This window comes from Blennius ocellaris, assembly GCF_963422515.1.
Source record: "Blennius ocellaris genome assembly, chromosome: 11".
Classification (NCBI taxonomy): domain Eukaryota; kingdom Metazoa; phylum Chordata; class Actinopteri; order Blenniiformes; family Blenniidae; genus Blennius; species Blennius ocellaris.
The window spans coordinates 21,262,426-21,289,867 of NC_137660.1; the positions used below are offsets into that span (position 1 = coordinate 21,262,426).

Genomic DNA, 27,442 nt, shown 5'->3' on the forward strand with positions numbered 1-27,442 from the left:
CATTACAAAGGTAGAAAGACTGCAGGGGATAAACTACAGGTATGGGGTGAGGTGCTTTGTCCCTGAATTCTATTGCACTTTAGTCGTACACTTATTTGTATTTATGTAGCTGTGTTGTGTCATCGAAAACATTGTGCAACAAAATTAAATCAAGGTTTAAGCCACTAGAAATAAAGTCAGCCTGGGTTTTCTTGAGTGTGTTGTTGCTAAGTCTAACAGTAAAATCAAAGAGCTTTGAGGGTAAAAACACTGTAGACTGCTGACATGATTTAGTTTGGAGAGAGTGACGTGATGCAAGTCTAAACACTCCTACTGTGACCTGGAGAGTATTTTTACTGCCTCAGACAAGAGGCTCTGCTGTTTTAATTGTGAATAGGCGACAAGTCTAGTCTGTTCTAAGTGTTTGACTTTGTGAAAAGTGACAATTGATTCTGTTTAAAAACTAGTTGAGCTCTTAGTTCTGGTGTCCTTCGTTGACTGTGTAGATGAGCTCAGGCAATGCTCCTCCTGCAGATTCAATCCATGCCTTGTTTTCCATCAGCTCAGAACCAAGTCCAGGTTTTCTGTGCAGCACATAGCTGCATGGCTTCCTCTTTAAAGAGAGACTTTACGCTGCAAACTTGGATTCACTTCAGCAACAATCTTTCCCCTCTTTGTTTTTGCCATCACGACCGATGAACTCTCAGTGAGAAACACTTAGGGCATTTTTATTTTTTTAAAGTTAAGCTGTGAAACAACAAGATATTTTGGAAGATCTCCCAAGTTTTTCCTGCACTTTGGTTTTTCCGGCATTCCTCTTTGTTGCAGAAACAGATGCTGCTTCCTGCTCACGTGAGACAAACATTCCCATGGTGGTAGTGTGTCTTTGAGGGGGTTGTGCTGGATATTTGTGCAGGCCACCGACTTCTACAGCTCATCTGAGCTGGGTCATTTAGATGTAAGAGATGTTGTCAATCTCTGTAAACTCTAAACAAAGTTTATTCTGTGATTGAGTTTAATGTTTTCTGTTGTTGTTGTTTATCATTGGTGGTTGGCTTGCTTTTTAAATGACTTCTGAAACTTTTTTGGACACGTCTTATGACACAAAAGTGTCAAAGTGCACAGTCTGCAAATAGCCTTTGCTCACAGGAACCTGTGAAAGGTGCAAGCACAGAGGAATAATCCAGTGATGATTTCATGGTTGTGGACACTATCTTCATGAGAATCAAACCTACTTTTAATCATAGACTCATTTGTACACCCTATGCTTGGTGAAATAATCACCAGTTCAGTTGAATACCTCCCGATCCAGCACTGACTGCATTCGACGATAGATTTCTGGGTTTGACTGCAGTCTTGTCAATTCAAGACCTCCACCTGGACATGTCCCGTGACTTGGATCCCTACATCTTCACCAGCGACACTCTTCCCACTGACCTCCGCTTCCTGCCCCCTCTGGCCAATGGGCTTTTGGGATGGAAGGTGTACAACAAGATCATGCACATGGGTGGCGTTTATAATGGTGAGGGTGGACGGTGCCACCGAGCAGATGTCCCCTGTCCTCTCGCCGTGAAGGTTGAGATGGAGGACCTGGCACAGCAGAGCTACAGCCTGGACACCCACACAGGTAGCGTCTGCTGGACTGGGGGCGGAAGTTGTGTTGTTGCTGGTCAACGTTTGCATTGTGAAGAATGTCCTCTGATTGTCTTCCCTCCTCTCTCAGGCGTTTTCACACACACTCTCAGCTCAGCCAGTGTCATCGCATCCCAGTTTTTGTATTCTCACCGATACTACTCCAACCTGATGGTGATGGAGGTTCTGCTGGTGCGTCAGGGGACTTCAGACGAGCCAGTCGGTGTCAAACTGGTTCATTCATTCACCCCTAAGAGCAAGGACATTGTTTTTGAGTCTGGTCCTGATTACAAAGGAGGAAGGTAAGGTCAATGAAACTCCTTTGACTTTAGTCTTCAGTTAAAGTTGATTACTTGGTAATGGAGGCTCTAAAATCCCCTTCCCTTCAGCCATATCCTCGGGAAGACGAAGACGGCTGAGTTCCCAGGAGGTCTCTGCTCCTCAGTTCACCTCATCTGGACTCCAATACCGCTGACTCTGACGTTGCTGCCAGGGCAGCACCAGGCCCGCTGGGGTTTCATCCTGACAGTGGCCAATAGTTTAGGCTCAGCTGAGATCGGGTATGACAAGGCCCTGGATCTGATAGCAACTGGCGACCTACGTCCATCTCACGAGAAGGCCTGGAAAGAGCTGTGGCTGCAGAGCACGATAGAGGTCGTGGGGTCAGAGACCCTCAGTAGGGCAGTGATTGGGTGCCTGTTCTACCTCCTCAGTGCCTTTCCTTCCATTCACGAAACCTCAAATTCGTTTGGTGGCGTCAGTCCCGGCGGACTCTCAAACGGAGGAGACGGTCAGGACTATTGGGGTCATGTTTTTTGGGACCAGGTGAGGCTGGAGGCAGTTGGTGGCAGCCCGTGTTGTTTTCTTTGTATTGTGCTCTATGTATTACACAATGACTCTTCTTTACTGTGGCAGGACATATGGATGTATCCTGGGATAGCCCTTTTCTACCCCAGGTTAGCCCGAACTGTGCTGGAGTACAGGGTGGGGACAATGGATGGTGCTAAAGACAATGCTCAAAAACAAGGCTATAAGGTATGACGATCACTGGCTTTCCTTTGTGTCACTATTGTTTTCTTCAATAAACTGACAGCAATGTTGGAAACTTTAGACTCACTGACAGTGGAGGAATATAAACCAAAGTGGAACCACGATTTTCATGTTTGGCACTTTTCCAAGCAGTTGCAGAATGCATTTCTGTGTTGATTCACACTGCACATCAGAGGCACACGGATGGGCTTTTGTAAATCAAGAGATTATAAGGTAGAATACTTAACTTATGAATTACTTTGTTTATTTTACTTCTATTTGTACAGGTTCACGTTTTTTCTATTTAATTGATGTAATGGTGCCTGTGTATTTTTGTATTTCAAATCTATTCTTTTAACAGAATATACTCCTGCTTTATAGGTGCATTTGTTTAACAGCCTCGTATATTTACTTGGTTTGTTTGAGAAATGTGCTCTGAACATAGATATTTGATTGCATATATGTGCTGTTGACGACGACACAATGAAATGCAGTGAGAAAGTGACTACTTAGAGTTGTGTTTGTGAGAAATTCCCCTTATACCTTTGCTTGAGTGTTTTGAAACTTCACTTGTATTTCAGTAAAATGTAAACTGTGTGACAGTATTTAAGTAGATTTGTTGTTGACTTTACAGTGTGTGCTATGTTAACCTAATAATGAAGAGATTGTGTCTTTACAGGGGCTGAAGTTCCCATGGGAGAGTGCTGTGTCTGGAAGGGAGGTGTGTCCAGAGGACATTTATGGCCAACAAGAGATCCACATTAATGGAGACGTCACACTGGCCTTCCAGCACTATCTCTACCTCACAGAGGTTTGGTACATTTATCTGCTCAGCATCGCATTGTCAGTCTTGCCCCCCCCCACCAAGTCTGAATCCTAACTGAGCTCTTTGTTGCAGGATCTGTCGATGTTCAGAGAAGCACGGGGCAGCGAGGTGATCTACGGCGTGGCTGATTACTGGGTTTCCAGGGTAACATGGCACCCTGAGGACCAGAAGTATCACCTCCTGGGTAAAGACCTTTTACAGGAGACTTGGCATTAAATTTATTCACCCTGACATGGGTATCTGACCAATTCCTTCATGAAAGCAGTTGACTTTTATGTTTCACCAAGAAAACTCATTATCTCTCCTCACAGAACAGGTTTGAAATAAAGAGAGCCTGGATTTGCTTTCAGTGTGATTTCAGAAATGTAAACAGTTTAAATCCACCAGAGAGGGGGATCTATTAGCAGAAATATGATATGTATAGGTCAACCGTACAAAAGCAATGTTGATTAGCTTTTAGTGTCTGGGGGCATAAGAATAAAAAAAAACAAGCTTGACAGTGTTCTGGACTTATCTTTGTTATAATAATAATCGAATAACAGAATCATAATGATTCCCCAGATGGGATCACGAGGGGTTTGTGACGGTGTTCACTTGGTTGCAATTTGTAAACCCACCACTTGGTGGCACAAAATCTTTGGTACTTCAGACTTTATGACCCCCTCCTTTTCATGTTTTAAATATTGTAAATACATGTCTTCAAACACAGCTGATAATGATGAATGATTTACTGTTAGGCTACAGTAAAGTTTGTTGGTTACGTGTTGGTTTTAGTCATTGTTGTGAAGAGAGGAAGATGTATAAAAGTGAATGTCCAAAAAAACTCAAGACTGAAAAATACTGCCATAAAAGACTATAAAATACAAGTTGTATTTAAATATAAAAGCGCTCAACACGAGCTTCCATTTTAACTGAATTCATTGTTTCCAATCTACTCATTCCCATTGAAAACGTTTTTACTTATTTATTTTAATTCTGCCCACCTGTTTTCTTTTGTTGCATTCAGGCGTCATGCCACCTGATGAGTATTACTACAATGTCAACAACTCTGTGTACACAAACACTGTGGCCAAGCTCAGGTACTGGTATCAATATTTAAAAATATCACTGTATTACAAATGACCATGTGAAAACCAGTAATACAGTTTGTCATTCGTCAGTCTCCAGTTTGCCGTAGAGTTAGCTGATCTCCTCCAACATCCCACGCCAAAGGAATGGGGAGAAGTGGCCGAACACATTAAGATACCTTTTGATGAAGCGTCGCAGTACCATCCGGAATATGATGGCTATATCAAAGGTGAGAGCTTGTACCTTTCCAGACCGGTATGAGAAAAATCAAACATCCATTACATGATGTGAGAATGCATTGTGGTTTGTCACTCAGGCCATCCGGTGAAGCAGGCCGACACGGTGATGCTGGGTTATCCTCTTGGACTGCCGATGTCCTCGGAGGTCAGGAGGAACGACCTGGAAGCATATGAGCCTGTAACAGACCCTGAAGGTCCTGCAATGACATGGGTGAGAAATTCAATGTCATACTGTACTGAAAATAGAAACACAACATGTGGCAATGCTCAATGAAAAACAACTGTGACAAAAGCTCGTAAGAGTAGAGAGAACAAATGAAAACACAGTGTTGTGTAATTAACAATAAAGTGGTGCTGAAATGATACAATTTTTTGAAAAAGTATCCAACAATCAGTCAATAAATGTAGTTTGATGACTTGCACATATTATTCCTCTATGTACCCTCTGGTGTCCAACATTCACAGGTTAACCACTTATTGTGATATAAATTGATAATTTTCCAAGTTTCCTCGTTAGTCTATTAGCGGTGAGCCATTTGTGGGTGCAGTCCAGAAAATCTTACAATCTTCTGCCAGAAACAGTCACAAGTGAAACAAGTAATTTAGCTGTAGAACACCAATAACTGTCAGTATTGTGCAGTGATGGCAAAAAAACTCACATTATTTTACTTGAGGACTTCAAAAAGGATTTTTCTTATAGTACTATTACTGATTCAAGTCGTTCACTTAAGTAGGAATACAGCCTCTGAATTGCACCTAAGAATAATAGTACCATTTGATTTGTAGTTGATTCATACACAAAGACTTTTTAAGGCTTCAGGAATTTGTATGTATTTACACACACATTTTCAAAGTGTTTTTGTAATACTGCATTTGTGTGTGGATATATCGGTTTATCATTAGGAATGACACAGATGACTATTCAATTTGTATCTTACAAGACGTCTTGCCATTCAACCATTGTTGTAATGTGATTACTCTTCAGTGCATCACCTGCAGCCTCTGTCATCACGTAACTGTTACTATCAGCTGCTTCTTTAATGTATAAGTAAAAAGACTTAGTGTAGCTGGTTATAATGCACTAGAAATAAATAAATAATGAACTTCCAGGGGTTTAGATTATTTGTTTAATACCTTGCAATTCAGTTTTGAGAAGCTCATCCATGGTTTTATATGTAATGTCAACTTATAAACGTTGTAGTTAAACATGGTTGAGTAGGAATCAGATAGAATGATTAGTGATATATTTTAAATTACTTGCGTAATTTTGTAATTGTAATTGCGTAATTGAGTATTCAATTATGAGTAAAAGTCTAGTAAAAGTAATTTCCTCAAAAGCTGCATATAATATTACGTAGTTACTTTTCAACTGCATTTTACTGCATGTTCAATCATTCGATCATTTCACCCAACCAACCTGTACACATTTTTTATGTTCGAAGTACATTTTCCAAAACGAAGTGTGTAAGTTAAACGATAGTAAACACATGTAGATATGAATCAGAAATTTTAACTTTGCAAAAACTTGTCTTCTCCAAAAATGTCGATCAAAACAATATTCAATAATAGTAATGAGAAATGGTAATGTGTGACTTCCATCCCAGCTAAAATGTATCAATTAGCAAAACAAGTAACACAAATAAAACATTTGATGCACTGGCAAGCTAAAACAAACATATATCATAACTTAAATGAAGCTAATACTGATCTACTTGCTTTAATTCATGTTTTCACTCTATGTTGTCAGAGTATGTTTGCAATCAGCTGGATGGAGCTGGGCGAAGCAGAAAGAGCTCAACATCTGCTTGAAAAGTGCTTCAACAATATCCAAGGACCATTTCAGGTATCTCAGAGTGACTTTCCCAGAATAAAATAAACCGACATGTATCCAGTGAGTGTGTGTGATCACTTGTGCCCCGCAGGTATGGAGTGAATCGTCGGACGGGTCTGGCGCAGTCAACTTTCTCACTGGTATGGGAGGATTTCTGCAGGCTGTGTTGTTTGGTTATACTGGTTTCAGGTTAGTCGTCAATTTCCCCTCTGTTCACAGTGAAATAACACATTGACATCAAGTGGGTAGCATTCACACAGCGATCAACGTTCACATATTGTGCCTCTCTTCCAGAGTTCAGAAGGATTGCCTTGCATTTTCCTCTCTTCTTCCTGACAACCTTTCTGAGCTCTGTGTTCGTGGTGTGAACTACCTCGGCCGACAGATGGACTGGCTGCTCAGGAAGGAAGAAATATGTATCATACTGAGGGAACAGCCAGACAGTGTTGGCAACACTAAATCGGAAAATCTGCAAGTTGTCCTGAAGACTTCAGGAACCAAAATCCCCCTCACACCAGGTAATACAGTGACTGCAAACTATGTATTTTTTTTTCAGATTTGAAAGTTCAGTAGATAAGTTATATCCAGCAGAATAAGCTCTAGCCTGATTTACTGAAAATTAACTGACCAATACAGTGCTCGTAAAGTATAAAGTTTTTGCGAAAATTCACAAACTGTAGACATGCATGGAAAAATTTTTGCAGGGCACTCTCCATTTAGTAGGCCTTACCACGTCAGACAGTGAAGTGGAGGCAGACATGGAGCTTTTCTTTACAGACACAGTCTATTGAGGTCTTTCACCCATGTGACTAAGTGATTAGATTGATAGCATAAATAATTTGCTTTCTGAACTTTTCTGAAGACTCTGATCCCTGTCCAAGCTCACTTGTGTCCATCTGCATTTTCAGGGCAGCCAGTAACATTTCCACGAGAGCCTGGATGTGTTTGTAAACTGGAGACAGCATCTTCCTGCTGGCCTTTTTGAAACAGGAGTAACGTACATCCAAGGCTTTTGAAAATGATACACAACGTAATAACGTTGTGTATCACCACTCATTTGAAACATAATTGATAAATTGTATTGGAATTACAGAAAAGGCGATTATGTGAGTGAATCTGACTATTGTTTCACGATAACTACAAGAATAATGAATAGTGAACACAATCAAATGTGCTTGATTACATGCACACAAACTCACAATAATAAAGTCTGACTTTTGGACTGAAAGAGAGACTGAAAGGCACTTTTAGTAGTACAGCAGCAAGAAAAAACAAAGGTCCAGCATAAACCTTTCCTTTTTAATTTTCAGGGAATCATTATGAAACAAAATAAATGCAGCTTAAAGTTACTAATGATGTTATGTCTTAAGTCTATTCAATTCTGATACTCTAACATAGAGCAAAAAAAATATTGTGACATACAGGAAGCATAACACACATTTTGTCAGGTTCCAACCACAACTGTAAATATATTTTATTGGGATTGTATGTGATAGACCAACACAATGTGCTGCATAATTGTGGAGGTCAAATATGTTTTTCTTTGCTTTCTTTCTTTCTTTTACAAATAAAGTGAAAAATATGACAAAATATATCATTGAAAGGTAGCATGCGACATGGTTTTTATAAGGTACTGTTCTTGCTGTGCATATCTTACTGATAATAGTGATTCCAATAGTGTTTAATGCAGCAGACTGAATGTGAGCTATGTATCGTACTAACACAAAATAAAGCTTCAAATATGACACACCCTTTATATTTGGACATTTTCTTTTGACTCATTGTTTCTCACTGACTCCTGGTGGGTCAAATGATAAGATAAAACATAAGACTTTATTGATCCAAACAGTTAAAATGTGATAGTGAACAGAATAGAAGTGTGTGTATTGAATATTGTAAATATTACTATATATATTTACAATATTCAATACCAAATAATGCATGTGGTAATGATAACTTTTAAAAGGAAAATTATTCAATTTAGATCATTCGGATAATGGCTGGTTTTTTGTGCAAAATAAAGAAATGTATTTCAGGAATTTGTTAAGACACAAAACTAAGCGGAGATACAGTTCGAAGCTTTTAGACTTTGAGGTACGTAAACAATGTTTTTGCTCGTTTACTTGAACGTCAAATCCATTGTGAAGTAAAATCTAAGCAGTGCAGCCCACAGAAAAGGACGGGAGGTCGTGATGATGTATCGGGCTTGCACCATTTGAGGGTCATTGTTAGTGATATCTAAAGGTTAAAGAAAGTCTTCTTGTTTAAATGTTGTCCTCTTCTGTTTACCGGATATGTGTTTGAATGTGGTGGGCGGGGCAAAGACCACATACGGACACCTATTGGGTGTTTTGAATTGGAAACGCAGTGTATCCCGCCCCTGACTTCCGTTGGGGTTCGTACGATTTTTATCCTCGCATTGCCAGGTTCGTCAACCCGCACCATTACTCGCAGCTTTCACAGCGATAAGCTCCGCCCGTTTAACATTCGCGTGTTGAAAATCGAGCAGCTTTGAGCTTCAGGATTGGCTCGAGCGTTTTGAACAGGTTATAAACGGTTTTAGCGGGTCCGACAGACGGTGCGAGGTTTTGAATGTGAGGAGAGGAGAGTTTACACGGCGAAGTGCGAACTCTCTAATTTTAGCGCTTTAGTTTAGGGCAAGTATGACATTTATTTAGCTGTCAGGTTTTTCTAAGAAACGAGAGTCTCATTTTTGTCAATAGAAAGTCGGGGGAAAAAAACAAAGGTAAATATGTTTACGTCAACTCTAACGTTAGCATGGATGATCGACGTTAGCATGCTAATGTCGCGACTTTGAAGCCACGAGTTATAAAAGTGTTTTCAGTCACTGAACCACGATTTCTTTTAAATGTGATGATCAGTGCATGCAAGTTGTCTGTCTCGCACATCATTTTGAAAACATTAGGTTATCGAGCCGTTTTGTTCACTGCGAAGCAGCCGACGATTGAACATCTGATGTTAATTTCGAGTCTAACACAATATATTAGTGTCAGTGCTGTTGTTGCGTGAAAACAGGAATATTATGTTGGTACGGTTAATAAATTAGTATTCAGTAGAGTCAAATACAAGAGATTGTGCAAGTTGACGCATGACAACATTTGCATAATTTACCATATGTCGTGTATTTACACTTTTTGATGCATAATTCACGATTTGCAATATTTCTTTGTTTACTAAAGTACATTGTACTTTTTAAACCTTTTACGAAAGAACTGCATACGTCATTTCCCGTGACTGCCTGTTCAGATTGTGTTCTTTTTTCTGTTCTCTACTTGTGTAGAGATTTGAAGTAAATAACGTATGTGATTACTACTCTTTGTGTATTTATCGAGGTTTGCGTTAAGGTAGTATACTTAAATTTAGAAATATTGTTTTTAATCTAAGTTATGTATGTAGATGCCATTATATCTAGCTTCCATCGCTATCTTGCATATTTTATGGCATGATTGTTCTTGTTTTCAGAGATTAAGTACATTTTTGAGAACTCCAAATGTACCAAACTGATTTATTGATTATACAGATAATTAGAAATACATTCAGAACGGCCTTTTGTGAAATGGCTCATATTCGTCTTATTTGACTCCTATCTCTAGATATAGATATTTGCAAAAAAAAGTATTTGTTCGATGTTGTCAAATCAATTATTGAAACGCTTCAAATTTATAATTTTCCATCTTGTGTTGCTTCCAGTTCGTCCTTATTGTGAAGTGCTGTTTTTCTTTCAGTGGTCACCATGAATTCCGTATTATCGTCCGTAAATTCCCTCATGGAAATGTTTGATGGCAAAACACAAGAATTCATCAATGAGATCGATAATGTCCACATTGTTTGGCTTGAGGAGCTCCAGCAAGAAGCCCATCGAATGTTCTCCAGGTGAGTGGAACGTAATGGCATTAAGCCTGTGAAAAAAACGTATGTCTGTTGTTTTGATTGAGCCATTTCCTAACATTCTTTTCAACGTTTTCTGCGTTTTATATTTTAGGGATTTTAATACTGAACCAGAGTTGATGCCAAAAACACCATCGCAGAAGAAGAAGAATAATCGTAGGAAGCGTGTGTCTTTAGGGCGCCAAGAAGAAAGCCAATCAAGGCGAAGGTTTGTTGTTCCTGTCAGTGTTTAAATAAATACTACATTGTTTGATTTATGGTAATGGAACTGTAGTCATTTGAAACCTCTTTTGTTTTCCTTTTTAGGTTTTCAAAAGGTCGGCGAAGTAACCTTCGCGGTTCCGCTGTCAAATCTCTTAACCTCATTGATGAAGATGAAAGTACTTCTGAGACTTCCATTTCTGAAGCCAGCAGCACCACGCAGTCCAAGCGCCCCACTCGTAAAAAGAAACAGGCGAAGTCTCAGGCAGCCGAGGAAGTGAGCCAGTCACCAGACGTCAGTCGATCTGAGGATGAGCAGAACAAGAAGCCAGACCTGGAGATGGAAGAAGAGGTGATGGATTCTGAAATGGATCCTGCAGACGCGCACAGCCCCGTCCAGTCTCCAGCTAATGTACCAATGCATAACGTGTTTGTCAGCATTTCTCCCACTGAGCGTTTGTCCGCCGAACTGGCGAAAAAGCCTGAGCCTTCTCCTGGCCGCTCTGCCGCTAAGATCGCTATCGCTGGGACCTCTCAAAGATCAAGACGTAGCTCTGCGCGGTGCTCCCTCAAGGTGCGTCACTCTGTGGCTGGTCTGCGGCACCGCATGACACTGGAGTCTGTCCGCCGTGCTTCACGCCGTTCCATGCTGAAGAAGAAAGCTGCTCGCACAGGAAACTCCACGTGCAGCAGTAATGTTGGTGAGAGGTTAATCCATGAATGCTTTTTGTTTTTTGTTTTTGAAGCTGTGTTTAATGTTTAATTTCTTCGACGTTTCAGAAGACACCAGCGATGAGTCTGCAGAGGAAGAGAGTGGAGAAGTGTGAGTAAAATGTCTATTTTTGAATTGTTGGGTGTACGGGCTGCATAACTCCTTTTTGAGACAGAAGTTGTCTTTAAGAAGGTGTTTGAAGAAAGATTGCTTGGTTAAATCTAAACTAATGTTGGCAAATGATTTGGCCAAAACCTTGCTTGTACATTATGAAACATAATTTAACAGAGCACTTTTTGCATCTCATTTCCAATTGCTTGAAATGTATGAAGTTGGTTAAAGATTTTACTGTACGCTGCTCGACTGCAAAGGTACACATCTATAAAAGTAGATTAGAATAGTAAAATTAAATTCTCAGAGCTGACTTGGAGCTGAATCAAATAATGACAATGTATTGATGTCTAACCCCCACGGGGTTTATATTCTTTTCATTCCTTGACAATATGGGTAAGGGAAAAATGACCCAGCCTGTTTGGCTTCAAACTCTTTTGGATTTGTGCTCCATGAATGTTTGAAGGGAAGACTTTCACTGGCGACTTTTCCTTTTCTGTTGCACTGGAATTCTAAAAACTCAGTTTGTTTTGTTTTTACTGTTGCAGACTGGTAGAAGCTGTACCTGCAGACACGGTGGATAATGTTGCAGCTGAAGCTTCAAAAAAAACTCCAGAGGTACCTGCATTAAAAAAAAAAAAAAAAAAAAATTTTTCATTTAATCTAGCCATAACTTCGGAATTGAATTCCAACATTGTTTTCTCGAGATTTTTCTGAATATTGAAGTTTTAAGAAGTGTGGCTGTGGACTAAAATGTCTGTTGTTTATCAAATGATCATAGGCCAATAATACCCAGTGTGTCCAACCAACTCATGAGAGGATTACTCGCTTGGTCGCTGCAAACTCCCCCTCTCTGGCACCTCCCCCGCTGTTCGTCACAAAGCAGAAAAAGACTTCAGATGAAGACATGACGAGTATGTAGACTTCTTTTTAAATGGTGCTTTTTAAGTTGGCGTTTTGCACAATGTGTGCTAAATGCATATGTACGTTTGTTTTTCAGGGGACACTGAAGACCAACCAGTTCGTAGGTGAGTGCTGATCATTATAAGATGTTGTCCTGTTTCATGTACTCTTTCTGCAGCCATGTTAAATTTATGTATGTATTTTTCAGGAGGTAAAATTACTATTGCCCTGTTTGAATCTTTTCAGGTCATCTCGCAGCACCAAACGCAAAGCACCAGATACTGTAGATGGTAGTCCTGCAAAGAGACTCACTCCTCCCAAGAAAACTCAAGCTGTAAGATACTAATTTTTTTCAGTGTTTAATCTTTAGAAGCTGAGCAATCACATCTAGTCCTTTAAATGTTTGTTTGGAATGCTCATGTCTAGATTTTTTTTTATTGACCAGATAATCAAGCCCAACATGAGGTCTTTTCTCCACACTGTGCAGAAGAATCAGATGCTGATGATGACTCCAAGTTCCCTCTCCCGTACTGTTGTGATGAAGTCCTTCATCAAACACACCACTCCACTCAAGGCTGATCCTAAGGTGAGTTTTGCATCACAACACGGACAAAACTAAGGGTGCTTTTGCGCCTGCTGTCGCAAGCGGCCCCAGGTGTAGGCATGAGCACTACTCAATGTGGAGATCAGCCGCACTGAAACCAGGCCTGAAAGGGTCCGTTCAGACCTGGCATCAACATGCCTTTCTTGTGACCCGGTCACTTGTGGCGAGCCCAGACATTATACAGACTATTTACACTTGTCTGTATCATGTGCTTAGGGCGAGCCACTTGAGATCGGATTATGTCGCTACCTGGCCATCCCGTCCGCTAAAATAGCACTCTGCGCAGTTATGAGTCATCCAGCTTGCACTGAACAGTATCTTCTGCCCGGGTTGCTATAATACCACCTCTCTGTAAACCCCCCAAGTACCGATGTCTGTTCTTTTTCCTCAGTTTCTTCATTTGTGACACATATGCTGTTCATACACCAAAGCCTACACGGTCGGAAGTGTCCCTGAACGCCTCGGAAAGGGATTTTGAGTGAAAGCACTTTGATGCCTGTTCACTCTTGTCGCCATATGCAATCGGATCGCCCAAAACACATGTTGATGTCTGAACAGGCCCAGAAAGTGGTCTCAGTACGGCTCCAGTCAGACTCCTTTTGTATGCACCAACTGCCTCACATACCCAACGAGATTGAGTTTAAAAGGACGATGAGCCAGCTAGTTTTTTTTCTCGCACATCTGAAGATTCCTGCTATTATGCAGGGGTTTTTTTTGGAATACAAAAAAAAACAGATCTGCATCATTGTTGATCTAAAATGCTGCCATGCATGGTGGGCTTAATCCAACTCTAAATAAAAACATAAATATGTTCTAAAAACTTTATAATGTTTTGGCTGGTAAACTTCCATTAACCGTTAGCAATTATATTAATACATGCAGCGACCCATTTCAATAAATTATAAAAGTCAACATGTAAGCTGTATGACTGCATCAAATGAGGACATTTTTTTTACTTGAATATCTTTTCTCCCGTCCTCAGTTGAATGCTGGTCTAGTGGTGAGTAACTTCAATGCACTTTGTTGTTTGTGGGGATTTGCTGATGTCTATTAATTCCACTGTGTCGCTTGATTAAACACGACATCTGTATTAATGCCCCTTTCCCACTGACACATTTTCACATGCTCCACTACAGCCGAGCTAAAATCAGAAATCTGGTGGTATGGACGGGTTTCTTTAGAAGCTGTTCTTTAGTTCAAACAAATAACGTAACAAAGTGAATAACCACAAAAGGAAGTATACATAGATGGTGTGACACTTTTGCATTCAACATTTAACAACTAAAATATCACAGAAATTGAAACCTGCTTTAAGGCGGGGTCCATGTGTGGAAGGGGCTCCTGGGTGGGTTTGGGTGTGTCTTTATTTAGGAAAGGCCGTCCCAAATCACATATGTATGTGCTTCTGTGGTCACTAATGTTCATTGTGTTAGAATCTAACAAACTCATCTCCACAAAGTCCAAAATAGTTATTGCAGCATCAGTTTGGCATTTTAAAAGAAGTAGAAGTCCATCGCAACCAGAAGAACGTTTAATTGGTCATGTTGGTTGTCAAAACATTATTCTTTGTTTTGGATTGCGATGACCTGGGTGGATAATGAACACTCACAATTTGGTTAAGAACAGCTTTTAACATCTGTAGGCTGGTAATGCAAGGGTTGGCTATAAAGTCTTTCTGCACAAAGTAGTTTCAGTCCTGTGGCACGTAGTTTATTTCACAGGGCCTTTACACAAATCGAGGAGATTTGTTAAGAATGCTTCAAAGTAGAGTTGGTGTGTTAAATATTTTACCATTTAAATAGCCTGGCTTGTGTGTATGTGTTACACACCTCAGGTGATGCTTTTTGTTCAAATTTGACACATATTTCTATTAGATACTGAATCAGCCAAAAGTAAGACATTAATGATCCACATGAGATGGTGATTTGGAAAAGAAAACAGAACTTCGTGGGGGGGTTGGTGAAATGTTTTTTTTTGCCTGAGATCAAGAGAAAAACAAACAAGTATGTCCATATGCATGTGTGTTTTGTATTCCTTTCATGGGGTTCTTAAGATTTAACTACAGAAAATATATAAATCTTAAGAATTATATATTTTCTGTACTCCTTTAACTCAAACAAACTCATTTGGAGCCTGAAAGGCAACAAATATAACATCAGGCTGGTTATGATGGATTTTTGCCTTTCTTTTGGTAACATTGGGCTGTTTTCATCATCATTGCACTCCACTTGACGTTGTCATTTTCTACATCATAGTAGCTTTGTATTGACTTTTTTCAGTCGGACATTTATTCAATTTGTTTTGTTTTTCAGGCAAAAGAGCGCCAGAAATTGGAGTCACTTAAAAAGAAGCAAGAACAAGAGGAGGAGAGAATGAAGAAGATGGAGGAGGAAAAGCGGAGGAAACAGGAGGAACTCAAACGGTGAGGGTTGATACTCTCAATATTGGGAACAAAAGAATTCCAGCCTTACTAAATTAAATGACCTGAATTGCTTTTCCAGGAAGAGGGATGAGAGGTTGAAACGAGTGTTTGAGGCCAAAGTAAAAGAAGAACAGAAGGAGGAAGAAAAGAAAAAGAGGATTGAACAAAAGATGGCTCAGATTTTTGACAAAAATGATAAGGTATGTATGCAGGGATTGACCTTGTTTTGGATCTCGAAGGCCTTGTTCACACTGCAGGGAAATGCGACCCAATTCAGATTTTATTTTTTTTACTCACAAGTGATCCATAACCGACTTGTCTTGTGGCTGTGTGAAAGCACCATTTCCTATTTTTCCACGCCAGACCCAGGCCTCGTTCATATGTGATGCCAATACAGATATTTTTCTCCATGCGGCTACTTCGTCATTGACGTGTGTCTGACGTCACGGATATAAGCAGCTCCGCCAAAATGTTAAAAGCTGTGCTTTATTTCCCCCCCACATTCTCCTTTGACTCGTCATGTTTACATTTTGTAAAAAAGGGATATACATTGGCTGACCAGCATTGCCAGACATGGCGGTTTCCCCCAATTGGGGAGCCAAACTCTCTTACCTTTTAACTTTGTTTATTTCATGTATTTTTGTTTATAGCCTGTTCATTATTACAAATATAATAGTTTTACGGTTTCAACGTGATTCCTACACAGGCTGGGAGTCGAGCTAGTTTTTATTGAGGGGTGTGAGTTTGACATTGTTTTAGCTAGAAACGGTGAGTCACATCTGGCAACCCTGGTGCTGACCGGCATGCAATGCGTAAATAGTGCACTTGGCGCGACGTCACATTGTCTCGAAAACATCCGGTCCAATCACAGTCACTCAGCAGGTCACGTTTGAAAAGATCACGCTAAAAAATCGGATCCAGCAAAAGAAAGAACTGAATTGCGCATCAAGACATGCAGTGTGAACGTAGCCCAAGTGCGAGACTGAATGATTTTCCTTGGTTATGCAGCGTCTGGCGGAGGAGAAGGCCAAGAAGAAGGTGGCTCTGAAACGTCAAGAGGAGCTGGAGCTGAAGAAGAAGCAGGAGGACGAGGCCAAGAAGAAGATTCAGCAAGCAGTGAGACTATTCTGCAATTTTCTTTATTCACTGTCTAGTATTGATAAAAGCTCCCTAATGTGTACGTCCAACTTTGTCAGATCCTTTTTTTCCCAGCAAGATACATTTTTAATTGCCAACAGGCTTTTTAGGTTGTTGTTTTTTTTAATGATACGTTTCTTCCAATGTCCAGGAGGAAGAGAAGCGCCAGCAGGAGATCCTCGCCAAGAAGAAGGCTGAGGAAGAGGAGCTGCGGGCTCGGAAGCTGGCTGAAGCTCGCAAAGCCCTCGAGCTGGAGCGGGAGAGAGAGCAACAGGCTGCTGCTGCGGAAAGGTCCTCAGTTCGTTTTGATACTCTCAGAAATGGCAAAATTGTACAAGTGCTGCTTTCAAATGGCACCAAGTAAAAACGGCAACAATTACTACTGCTTTCGATGTTTGACATAAACCCAAGTGAGTAAGTTCAGCTTTTCTGGACAAGTTGATCTGATTTAGAGTCAAAGCAGTGCAGAATAGAGAAGATCTCAACAACACAACTGGCAGCCATGATCTGTCTCTGTTCTCATGATTGAAGGAGTGCTTGTGCTGTTTTGATTTTTACTTTCTAATACACAAAATCATGAACTTCATCTCACTCTCCCTCACAGTTGAATAGTTTTTGACACAATGATGAACTGAAGAATACCTAAATCTAGAGCACAACATAGTTTCCAAGCCAAGTGGGAGAAATATCTTCATCACACATTTCAATGAATAAATTCCTGCTCAGAAAAGAATGGATAAGGTTTATCTACCGAGCTGAACTGACGCCGTGTTGTGTGTTTGTAGGGCACGTGTGGAAAAAGAGAAGCTGCTTGCTCTCCAGCGTGAAGTGGAGCGAGCTGCAAGAGAGAAAGAGATGAGGGACCTGGAGAATCAGAGGAAGGCACTGGAGGAAAAAAGAAAACTGGTAAGAAATCCAGTCAGTGGTGTTGCTTGGGAGTTTCGTCTCTTTGGACTGACGTGGAGTCTTGGCCACTTTTTACATGTTAAAGGTTAGCTCCAGATGTTTTTACTTGATGAGAACCATGTTATTGTCACAGGAGGAGCAGCAGAGGCTGGCTGCAAATGCGAAAGCCCTCAAGGAGAGAGAAGCTGCCAAGCAGAAAGAAGCCGCTGCCAAACAGGTATGGAATGTCGATGGTCACACGTTTATGCCACAACTGTACAGTATGTTCAATACTCACTACATGATGCATGTTGTGGGAGAAATGACTTATTTCCTCCCCACTGTGTTTATTTTAAGACGATATCTTATCAGATATGTAATGAATTTTATTTATGTTTTTCCTGAACCCTGTGTAATGAAGATTTCTGCTGTTCTGAACACGACCGTGGATATTGAGGTGAGAATCACTTTGCACCTTTTTTGGGAGGAAGGTTTTTTTTTTGTTTGTTGTCATTTTCTTTTTACCATATTTGATGGTAATAAAGTGTGACACCTGTTTGAAATGTCGACAAATGTTCTTGTAGATTTGTTTATGTATTATTAGCACTGCTTTGCAAGTCAGCTGAGAAGGTCATGAAGCTTGTGTTGAATTCAAAGCACTTTGTTGGTCCATGACACTGACGGCACTCAGCTGGAAGCTGGCCTATCAAGGAGACGGGATCATACAGAAACTAAACATTTGGGTTTAGGAGGGATCGTCGCCATGTCCCTGCCTTTTTTAAAACACTTTCTAAGAGTTTTTCTTTCTTAATGTTTGTGTGTTAGACAGTACATGCTGTGGTGTGCTGCTGTAGTTTGTTGGGAAATGACCCGATGCCTTGTTCTGTTCTAAGTCATTAACTTCTCTCTTGGTCTCAGCTCTGCTGCTAAGTTTAAATTACGCCTAACTGCCCATTTCTTACTTCTTCCTTCACCTCAGCGGTCGGCACTCAACTCTCCTGCGGGAAAAGGTCCTCTCCTGAACGTTACCGTGGATGTGGTTGAGGTAAAGATTGTCAATGACTCTGCTCTATGTATTCAATCGGTTTGTCTAAATGCACAACAATAACTGTGTGTTGTCCTCCATCGGCAGCCGACGTCTCCGCAGTCGTACGTTCTCTCACCAAAGGGCGGGAATAAACCTCTGACCAGTACGGTGGAAAATTATGGGATGGACCAAAACAGTGACGACTCCACTGATGACGAGTCTGCCCCGAGGAAACGGGTTCCATCCTGGGCTCAAGGTTTGTGTGAACTTCAGAATTTTATCGTTTACTGGGATGATTCTCAAGCTGTTATATCCTGTGAACTGTAAATGTTTGGTACCGGTTTGACATATGCGACTTCTTCCAGGTCCCAATCTGCAGCGCACAATTATGAAGCAATACTTCAACCCCCCTGACTTGGATTCCTTTTGTGGAGTTATTGAGCCGATAAAACTGGAAGAGATCTTCAACAAGAAGAAGCCTCGCTATTTTAAACGCACCAGCTCTGCGGTGTGGCACTCTCCTCTCGGAGCCAAGTGACGTCTGTACCTGCATACAGATGTGCACACTGCTGTATAAAGTTAAACTTTTTAAGGTGTCTTTCAAATAAAGTTACTTATTTTTTTTTTTATGTTTTCACATTTTTGTGTGAAAGAGTTTAGAGCAGCCTTTTCAAAAATATTGTGACTATAATGTAAAATATCTTGGGTTTCCACGAGGGATTAAACTGATGTCTCAGTGACATCAAAACTTTCACATCCCGTCAGACTTTTTCTTTGACTTTTAAACTTTTCATCTGTTGATTTTGGGATTCCTATTTAATAAAAGTGGATGAAAACTTGCTGATGATCCACAGTATTCCCCTTTCTTATTCTGAGGACCGTGTGCATGACACCAGGGACATATGTAACACTTTCTAATGCTTTTGAAGGCACTTTGAACTCTGTATTTTCAAAGTTGTGAGTACCAACAGTTCAGTATTACAAGATATGCCAAGATACCAAATATCCTGAACTAAAACCCATTGTAATATATGGGAACAGACTACTTGATTGAAAAAGACAAACAAAATACAATTAACTCAAGTTTTTAGAATTTGAAAAATGATGGAGACAACCGAGTTTTCAAAACCTTTTTCTTTAAGAAGCTGAACAGCTGACCTGAGGGTTGTTGGAATGGAGGAGCGTCAATCTGGAGACATCACTGTTTCCTAAAGTGTAGGATAGCTGAAAGTACAAAGTTCTGCTGGCAGTGATCAGACAAACCTGTTAATCTGCATAGTGCACAATACTGGCTCACCTCGGCAATGGAAATAAAACGGTTAATGATTTAAGCCTTTTCACTGAATCAGTAATTAATCAGGTCTGTTTACTCTGATCTTATGAGACCAACAGCTGCTAGTATAAAATTGCCTACATACAACTGAGCGCCACTCTTACTGTGTTTCATTCATGAAAGAAATGTGACCTTTTACATGCGTAGGGAATATGTTGGAAAAGTGATGTTTGCTCTAATTTTATCTACTCAGTGGCTCTAATTTCATCCAATATTTTCAGAGTAAATGTGTAATAAGCAGTAACAGAGGAAGTTGTGTTTTACCAAAGGAAGAGGGGAAACATAACAGCAACACTTGTCTCAATGTATAACAGATTTATTCCATGATCTATTTGTAGTTATTCATTCAGAAGAAATATTAATGTAATAATTAGACATTTCCTGATGAGGGTTCATTCAGAATGCACCTTAAAATGCATTCATTGTTTTTACAGAACTGACAGAATAGGCATTGGATGCCCCAGGCGTGGCCAGGCAATATTAAGGTGGTGACATTAGAAAAAAATGACTTCTTTCTGCACTTGGGAATCTTTAATCAACGCTGTCATACAACATGTAAATCTGAGAATTTAGGGAAAGTGTGCATTTACAGTTTACATGAAATAAGCATATGAACACATCTGATCAGAAGACCTGGTGAAAAACTGATGAATAGAAATGTAATAATTCTGGAGAGAAGTCTTTTTTTTTCTAGGGAAATTCTTCCAAATGAGAGACAGCAAAATAGAGTTTACTGTCAAGTGAAATGAAACCTGATATTTATGGATATATATTTGTCATGTCTAAATACATGGATATTGGTCAGTTTATACGAAAATATACGATTGACTGTTACTATTGGGAGAGTGTAGGAGGAGTACCATTGCTCCCAGATCCCCAGCTGTCCAGCCACACATGCATTGTTTCATTTCAAGGAGTTTGTGCAGTTTTTTAAAGCTTTTAAAATTTAAGCTATTGCTAATGCGTTTTAGGGTTCATTGGTAAATAAAACTATAATATTTCCTGCAAGTTGAAGTATCTAGTGTGTCTGTTGCTCACTACAACTTATTTTATAATGTTGATTTGTCTATATATTCTACAAATTTGAAAAGTTTCAACAAAATAATTTTCAGTTTAACCCTTCATTTATTTATTATTTTATATAATGCCTTACATTTTCATTTCAAACCGCCTGACCTCTACATTGTCCTGGCTGACCTGTGGATTTATGGTGCCTCCTTTCTGTCTAGATTTACATGATCTGCTTTAATCTCGATGCACTTGTGAATCAGAGACTAAAAAAGGAAAAAGCAAGTTGGGAAGCTCTGGTTTGATGAGTTATATTCAAAAAAGCCACTGAACATGGCTTCATGCAGAAATATATGTTTTGTTTTAGTTTGAATTGTTTTAATTTATTCAGGTGACACTCAGTGAGTATCTCATGTTATAGGTCAGACATCTTAACTTTGGAATTAATAATCCAAGATAAATAAAATAATCAAGTAAAAACGTTGACATTGAAAAAATAAATGCGAAGCTATTTCCTTGCTTCCCTGCAGGTTTGTTGTGTGTTTCATGAAGATTCACTGCTCTGAATTGATGTGAAGTTGTATTTGCAGTATGATTATATTACCAAGCCAAAACACTGCACAAACAATTCCATGTTTATATTTTTTTTTTTATTGAAAAAAATGTTCCAATGATAAAAGGAGCGACACGTTTGAGGCATTTATTAACGTGTTAAGTGAATGAAATGTGGTTAAAGTTAATGAGAGGATATAATACCACAGATTTTGGAAGTATTTCCTGTTTTCTCTTCACATGTTGACGGTTTAATCTCATAAGATGCTTTTTGTGTTACAAGTAGGTTAATTCCTTTACAGGAAGTAGCGACTAACTTAGTATTTGCAGCAAATCATTTTAAGCTGCCTTGTAGGCCAGATCCAGGTGGCTTTAAAGACTCTCAGACTTAACAGTTTGTTTGTGTGAAATATTTAGGATGCTGCATTATGAAAACGAAAGAACAGAATCACACTATATCAGTCCTCCCTCCCTCCTGTCACCTTCCTCACCCCCCCGTCCACCTGGACGCCCAGCAGGTCCCCTTCAGCCAATGAGATCCCTGAATCATTGGGCGAGTGTTGCTGATTGGTTTCTTGCTGTGGTGGTGCTGAAGTGGAAGCTGTGTTCATGTTATTGCTCAGCCCGCCATTGTTGCCCCCATTGCTTGCCCTCATGCCGGAGCTGAAGTTTCCATGGTTACAAAAATTACTGTGGTTTGCACCATTACAGAGACTTCCTGTGGTGCCAGTGCCATTGGTGCTTGTTGCATTAATGCTGCTAGAGCTGCTGGTGGGATTATTGGGATTTGCTGCCACTGTGCGAGAGGGCGGCGTGAACGAGAACACCCGTTCTCCCCCACTTCCTGTGGTCCGGGCACTTGGGGGTCCAGGCTGGCCGTCACATGATGGAAGAGGGTCCAGAGTGAGGTGAGGAGGCGGAGGACGACGTGAAAGCAGGCCATGTCCTGGTCTGAGTTTGGATATTGGACAAAGTTGAGGTGGGGGGTCAGGGAAGGAGAAGGTAGGGGGACTTGGTGTATCGCTGTCCTCACCAAGCCAGGGAAAAGCAGAGGACGGTGGTGGTGGGATGTGGTTCGGAGTATCAGGTGGCAGCAGCTGAGAGCCCACCATGGGTGGAGCAAGAGAACTACAGCTGCGATCCCAGTCATTCTGGGTTCTTCGGGCAGGTCGAGGCCGAGGGACTGTGGGGGGCACACAGTGGATGGGTGTCTGGGGGCAGCTATAGAAACCGGATCTCTCATATAAGGGCATGTTGGAGAAGGCGTAGTCTGGATCACGATCCTGGTTCAAAGGCTGGCGGATTTGACCGGCTGATGCTGCCTCAGGGTGCAGGTAAAGAGGAAACCGGCTCAGTGGAGCTCCAGGACGGCGGCGCAGCAGAGAAACCCGGGAGGAGCGCGGAAAGCTCGGGGAGTTAACGCCGAGAAGACGTCCCAGTCCTCCAAGCAGCGGGGTAGAGTAGTTGGCTTCCTCGTTTTCTTTGATTTGCTCCAGGTTGGTTTGAAATTCCATCTCCTCCTTCGGCACACTGGTTTGGATGAAGCAGAAGGTCAAGCACGTGTGACATTATATATTCAAAGATGAATAAAGAGAAAAAAAAAACTAATTATTGAACCTGATATTGAGAGCTGAGCCCATGAAGGAGGGTTTGCGGTGTTCAGCACTAGCAGTCGTGTAGGGAGGCTGCGGTTCAGACTTGTTCCAGTACATGTCCTTTTCAACCAGCGGCAGGCTGTCATACATCTCGTCCACAGACAATAAGGACACCTGGGACATAAAGAAAGACAACGCAAGTCCAACAACTTATTTACCACGTCAATCACGTCAACATACACATTTCATACCTGCAAGTTGCGATCAACAAGCCAGTTGGTTTCAAAGTCATCATCGTCTTCCCCGAAAGGATTTATGAGTTGCTCAGCAACCTTAGGAAAATGAGAACAAAGTACCACATCAGTACCTCTCAGAAATACTCAATGTAGAAACATTTATACGGGTGGATCCAAGTATACATCAACCTCACCTTGAGCCATCCGACGTAAAAGAAAAACTGCAGCAGGGTAAAAACAGGTAGGTAGAAGTCCAGATCATGCCCTGGGTATCCTTGAGTTGGATCCAAGAACTGACGACCAATCAAACAAGCCAGGAAGAAGCTGTAGACCGCCACCGTCACCACCTAATTAAAAGACATCCATCAAGTCTGACAGTGTTTCACAGTCACCGGAGAAGAAAGAAATGATTTGGTCTTGAGTAAAATTGCTTCATTGTTCTCTATTAATTTTTGAAAACGCTTTATATTTTATTGAGTTAATAATTGTGGTTACGACAGTGACATTTATGTAGTCATCCAATATTAGTATACAGCTACGTTTTGAATCAAAACAAAAACAAATTCAATCTACTGAGTGGATTTGTTCTACTGTCAAGGTATTTGCTATACTTAGTGTATTTGAAACCTGAGTATAGACAAGAGGGACGCTTATCCAGTCATAACCGTACAGCTTCATACACTTTGCCCGCAAACTATTCAACTCCTGAACAAAGAAAAACAAAAGTGGGTTATGCAACACCAGAAAAAATGTTTTCAGGCGGTGATTCCCTGAGAGTAAAGAAGATTTGCACTCATTTGTCCAGCAGACAGGCCGACATGAACACCTACAGTGAGAATAGCGGTCAGTGCCACGTCGTTGTTGATGCGGCCCTCAGTCCGCGCTCTCAGAGCCAGGCTGACAAACCACATGCAGGGAACCCAGAACTTGTTATGAGGTGAGGGCAAATCTTCCAGGTGTCTCAGCTCCTCCGATGTCATCAAACCTAAGAGGAGGTCACACAGCACAATGATAAAAACAACATGTTTAAACATTTTTTTTAATTTGTTTTTGTGATTTCAGCCTCAGTCAGCAGCCAGAAGACATGCTTCAGTAATTATGCCATAAACAGATGGAGTCAATGAGACAGAAGCTGTGTCACACTGGTCCAAAAGTACAAACAACGCATTTGTGTCAACCTGTGATAACACTTAAAGTTCACCTGTTTCATCATCATCACATCCTACCTGCCTGTACCAGATGCTCCATGGTGGGAAACCTCTTGTACACAGCAGTGCTGATGGAGCGATAGATGAGCACACCGGAGAGGTTGGCGTACCGCATCAGAGTTCGTCGGGTCAGCCTCGAGGCATCGTCAGTACCACGTACATGACCTCCCACTAATGCTGCCAAACGATCTGGTAAGGGTACGTTCTCAAACTGGCCCCACCAACGAGTCACAACCAAGTTCACATAAAATCCTGATGGAAAGAAATCCAATCATTTTTTTGTCATGATGCCAAAAAAGAAAAAAACAAAAATACAATTAAAGTAGGACCTCAGCTCGTCCTAACTCACCGAGCACAAAGGACACAGGGATGAGCTCTGCGTAGCGGTCACAGTATATTGAAAGCTTCTCAAACAGCCTCTTTTGGTAGTCATTAAGCACAAACCTGGTGAAACAGACATCTTGTTAGTTTTCCAGTTAAGTTCAAAAACACTGAGGTAAACTCTGATAGAAATCTTAACGACATGACTTTGGTTTTAAAAACTGAGTAGCACTGTCACCTCAAGCTTAAACAATGGATGGATGGTTTTGAAACAGTGTTTCCCAACGAACTAGATTACTCTTGCCAAGCCCTATTGACCTTGTGAAATTCAAGCACATTTCATCCTACTAGGCTCTAAATATATAACAGCTCTTGTATAACTGCAGTTTCCGGGGGAGCCTCACTATTTTGAGCTGCATTTTTTTTCAGTGCAGTACGATCCACTTCCGGGAGTCCTCAGATCAGTATAACTGTGCACCCTCTCACATTCCCTGAGCAAACAATATTATCTACCATCAAAACTGATGTTAGAGAACCACTCGCCTCTATGTCAACAGTTTACTGACACAGAAACATGTACATGACTGTTGTTAAACTTGCAAGAGTTGTATGTTGAAGATTACCTGTAAACAACACTGAAGAAGTAGTAGAGTAAAGTAAAGATGATGAGCTCTCGGTAGAGGAGTTTATAGATGCTGCCTTTCCATCGCAGGAGGAGATGAAAGAAGGTTCCCAAACCTGCATCAGCAACTCTGCGGGAGTACGTCACTGTCATTGCTGCTGCTGCTGCTGCTTGCTGGCCTGCTGGCTGGCTGACTGTGGCCAGACATGAAGGAAACTGATGTGATGTTTTTTGTTGTTGTTGTTGTTGTTGTTGTTGTTGTTCTCTGTGCTTTTTCGGCACTCAGCTCCACATAAGGCTAACGTAGGCACACATCTAAAACAATGAAGTGAAATAAAGCAGGAGGTTCTGTAATGTCCATCCAATGATCTACAATCTGGCATCATGTCGCAATGAAATAAAGGACACCATCCTCAATTATCTAAGAATGAACAGTATGTAAAAACTAAAACACCTGAACTTTATCCACCTACCTCGAAAATGAGAAAGGATGTCAACTGTACCCGTCACGAAGTGTGTCAGCTGTGTCTGTGAAGAAAGTGTGGAGAGAGTCGGAGACAGGAAAGCAGGAAAGAAAAGGAGCAGGGGACTCCTACACGTCCGGTCACTTGATGCTTTAATCTGTTCCTCCAACAAAGCTGCATTGTGAGGATAATCTGAACAAATCTTGAGGACCTGTGCCACCACAGAGGCTGGTTAAACCTTCATAGATGAATTGTGATCAGAAATGTAAACCAGAACTCAGAAAAGCCTGACTCATCTATTGAGCCCCAATATGTTTCATGTACCACTTATTTTAACAAACACACAAAACTGAAACATGAAAATGTGGACTGAAGCAAGCTTCACTTTGTGGCACTTGATGTATTCAGTGTTTCTAAGTGGAGCAAACTCTAGGTCGGGTGAGACTGTGTGTGACCCCCCTCTGTTGGAAACAATGTGTACAGCTGAGTTGTTACTGGTCGGAAAGGTTAGTCATTAACCCTTCCAGTCTCTCAGGGAGACCAACCACCCAGCAGCAGTGCACAGCTTAGTGAGCAAAGCTCACAAATAGGAGACAAGAAAAGAAACTGATTTTTGTATTTTTATTACATTAGAAACAACCAAGGATCGGCTTTGGTGAGTACATTTCTTTCTCCTTAAATCATTTTGGAGGTTTAAGCCTATCACATACATGTGCATATGCATTATCTACATGATCTCGCTCTCTAGTTCAAATGAGTGTTTAAAGTGAATATCTGAAAATATCTTAACACAATTGCATGAGGGCCTGCATAGAGAAGAAACTGGCTTCATTTAGACCTGCAAAGTTACATTTTAAACACTGCAGAGGTCACGGCTTGTCCTCCAGAAAAAAAAAAACCCCAAAAGGTCTGGATTAAATACTGAGCCATTTTAGTTTCTATGTCATTGAAAGGTGCAGTTTGTCTTTTCTGTACCACAAGTGAGGACAATCCACAGATATTGGGATTCTCTCACTCCACTCAAATCCTTTTACAATCTAAATCACTACTGGTGATATTGAGCAGCTTTTTACGACTCTCTGTGCAGCTTGAGAAAGACGCATGGATGCGTTCGAGGGAATTCACAGCGTCCGGATTTCTTCCTCTCCTCCGGCCTCAACTCAGTCAAGCCTGGGATATGAAATACTCAAAGCAGAAAGGTCTGGGATAGCAGTGTACTCCTCTGCAGTCTTCTTTGGGACGCCTGCTGTTTCCATAGTCAGACACAAGTCCAGCAGACTCACTGAAGAGGAAGGCTGCGTCGTGGGACAGTAAGTTGTGAATCCTAAACTACAAGGGGGGAAAAATAAAGATGAGTTTAACATATCCTGTTCAGTCAAAACATGTTTTGCTAGTTGCAAACTAACTTGGACATTCTGTGTGTGTGTGTGCGCGTGTGTGTTAAAATCAAGTGAGTTGCATTAAGGCCAGATTCAGTCTTTCCTGTCACTTGTTTTGCAATGCAGAATATATAAGTGATGTACAGCTACAGGTGAAAGGATGTTTTTGTTTTTTTCCCCCCAAATGCATCTTTTTAGAGGAATTGTGT

At 40.9% G+C, this 27,442-nt stretch overlaps 3 protein-coding genes across 6 annotated transcripts; 2 read left to right on the plus strand and 1 right to left on the minus strand.

Annotated features, from left to right (window-relative positions):
- Positions 1-623: 623 nt before the first annotated feature.
- On the plus strand, positions 624-8,349 carry pgghg (protein-glucosylgalactosylhydroxylysine glucosidase). 2 transcript variants are annotated; one of them, XM_080505163.1, is made up of 14 exons: positions 624-937; positions 1,398-1,606; positions 1,703-1,913; positions 2,001-2,436; positions 2,527-2,646; positions 3,320-3,451; positions 3,539-3,650; positions 4,473-4,545; positions 4,627-4,763; positions 4,851-4,984; positions 6,521-6,616; positions 6,696-6,793; positions 6,899-7,122; positions 7,513-8,349. In XM_080505163.1, exons 2-14 carry the CDS (start codon positions 1,477-1,479, stop codon positions 7,587-7,589), a joined length of 1,980 nt encoding a protein of 659 aa, XP_080361289.1. In that variant the 5' UTR covers positions 624-937; positions 1,398-1,476; the 3' UTR covers positions 7,590-8,349. The 2 variants fall into 2 exon arrangements, with proteins under 2 accessions (XP_080361289.1, XP_080361288.1); XM_080505162.1 differs by lacking the exon at positions 624-937 and having other exon boundaries at positions 1,094-1,606.
- An 863-nt stretch (positions 8,350-9,212) lies between these two features.
- Positions 9,213-19,262, plus strand: incenp (inner centromere protein). Of its 3 annotated transcripts, none has more exons than XM_080505357.1 (21): positions 9,213-9,350; positions 10,351-10,498; positions 10,608-10,721; positions 10,820-11,415; positions 11,495-11,537; positions 12,086-12,155; positions 12,319-12,451; positions 12,538-12,565; positions 12,687-12,774; positions 12,886-13,026; positions 14,027-14,044; positions 15,357-15,466; positions 15,546-15,666; positions 16,475-16,582; positions 16,755-16,894; positions 17,389-17,509; positions 17,643-17,726; positions 17,910-17,945; positions 18,468-18,533; positions 18,621-18,771; positions 18,881-19,262. In XM_080505357.1, exons 2-21 carry the CDS (start codon positions 10,359-10,361, stop codon positions 19,051-19,053), a joined length of 2,481 nt encoding a protein of 826 aa, XP_080361483.1. In that variant the 5' UTR covers positions 9,213-9,350; positions 10,351-10,358; the 3' UTR covers positions 19,054-19,262. The 3 variants fall into 3 exon arrangements, with proteins under 3 accessions (XP_080361483.1, XP_080361485.1, XP_080361484.1); XM_080505359.1 differs by having other exon boundaries at positions 12,928-13,026; XM_080505358.1 differs by lacking the exon at positions 14,027-14,044.
- Positions 19,263-21,866: 2,604 nt separating this feature from the next.
- best1 (bestrophin 1) lies at positions 21,867-25,543 on the minus strand (the record flags this gene model as incomplete). The annotated part of the gene is made up of 9 exons (XM_080504754.1): positions 21,867-22,938; positions 23,026-23,177; positions 23,255-23,335; positions 23,434-23,586; positions 23,867-23,944; positions 24,070-24,224; positions 24,466-24,699; positions 24,797-24,891; positions 25,392-25,543. The coding sequence occupies 9 exons, from the start codon at positions 25,541-25,543 to the stop codon at positions 21,867-21,869; spliced, it is 2,172 nt and encodes a 723-aa protein (XP_080360880.1).
- Between the last annotated feature and the right edge of the window lie 1,899 nt (positions 25,544-27,442).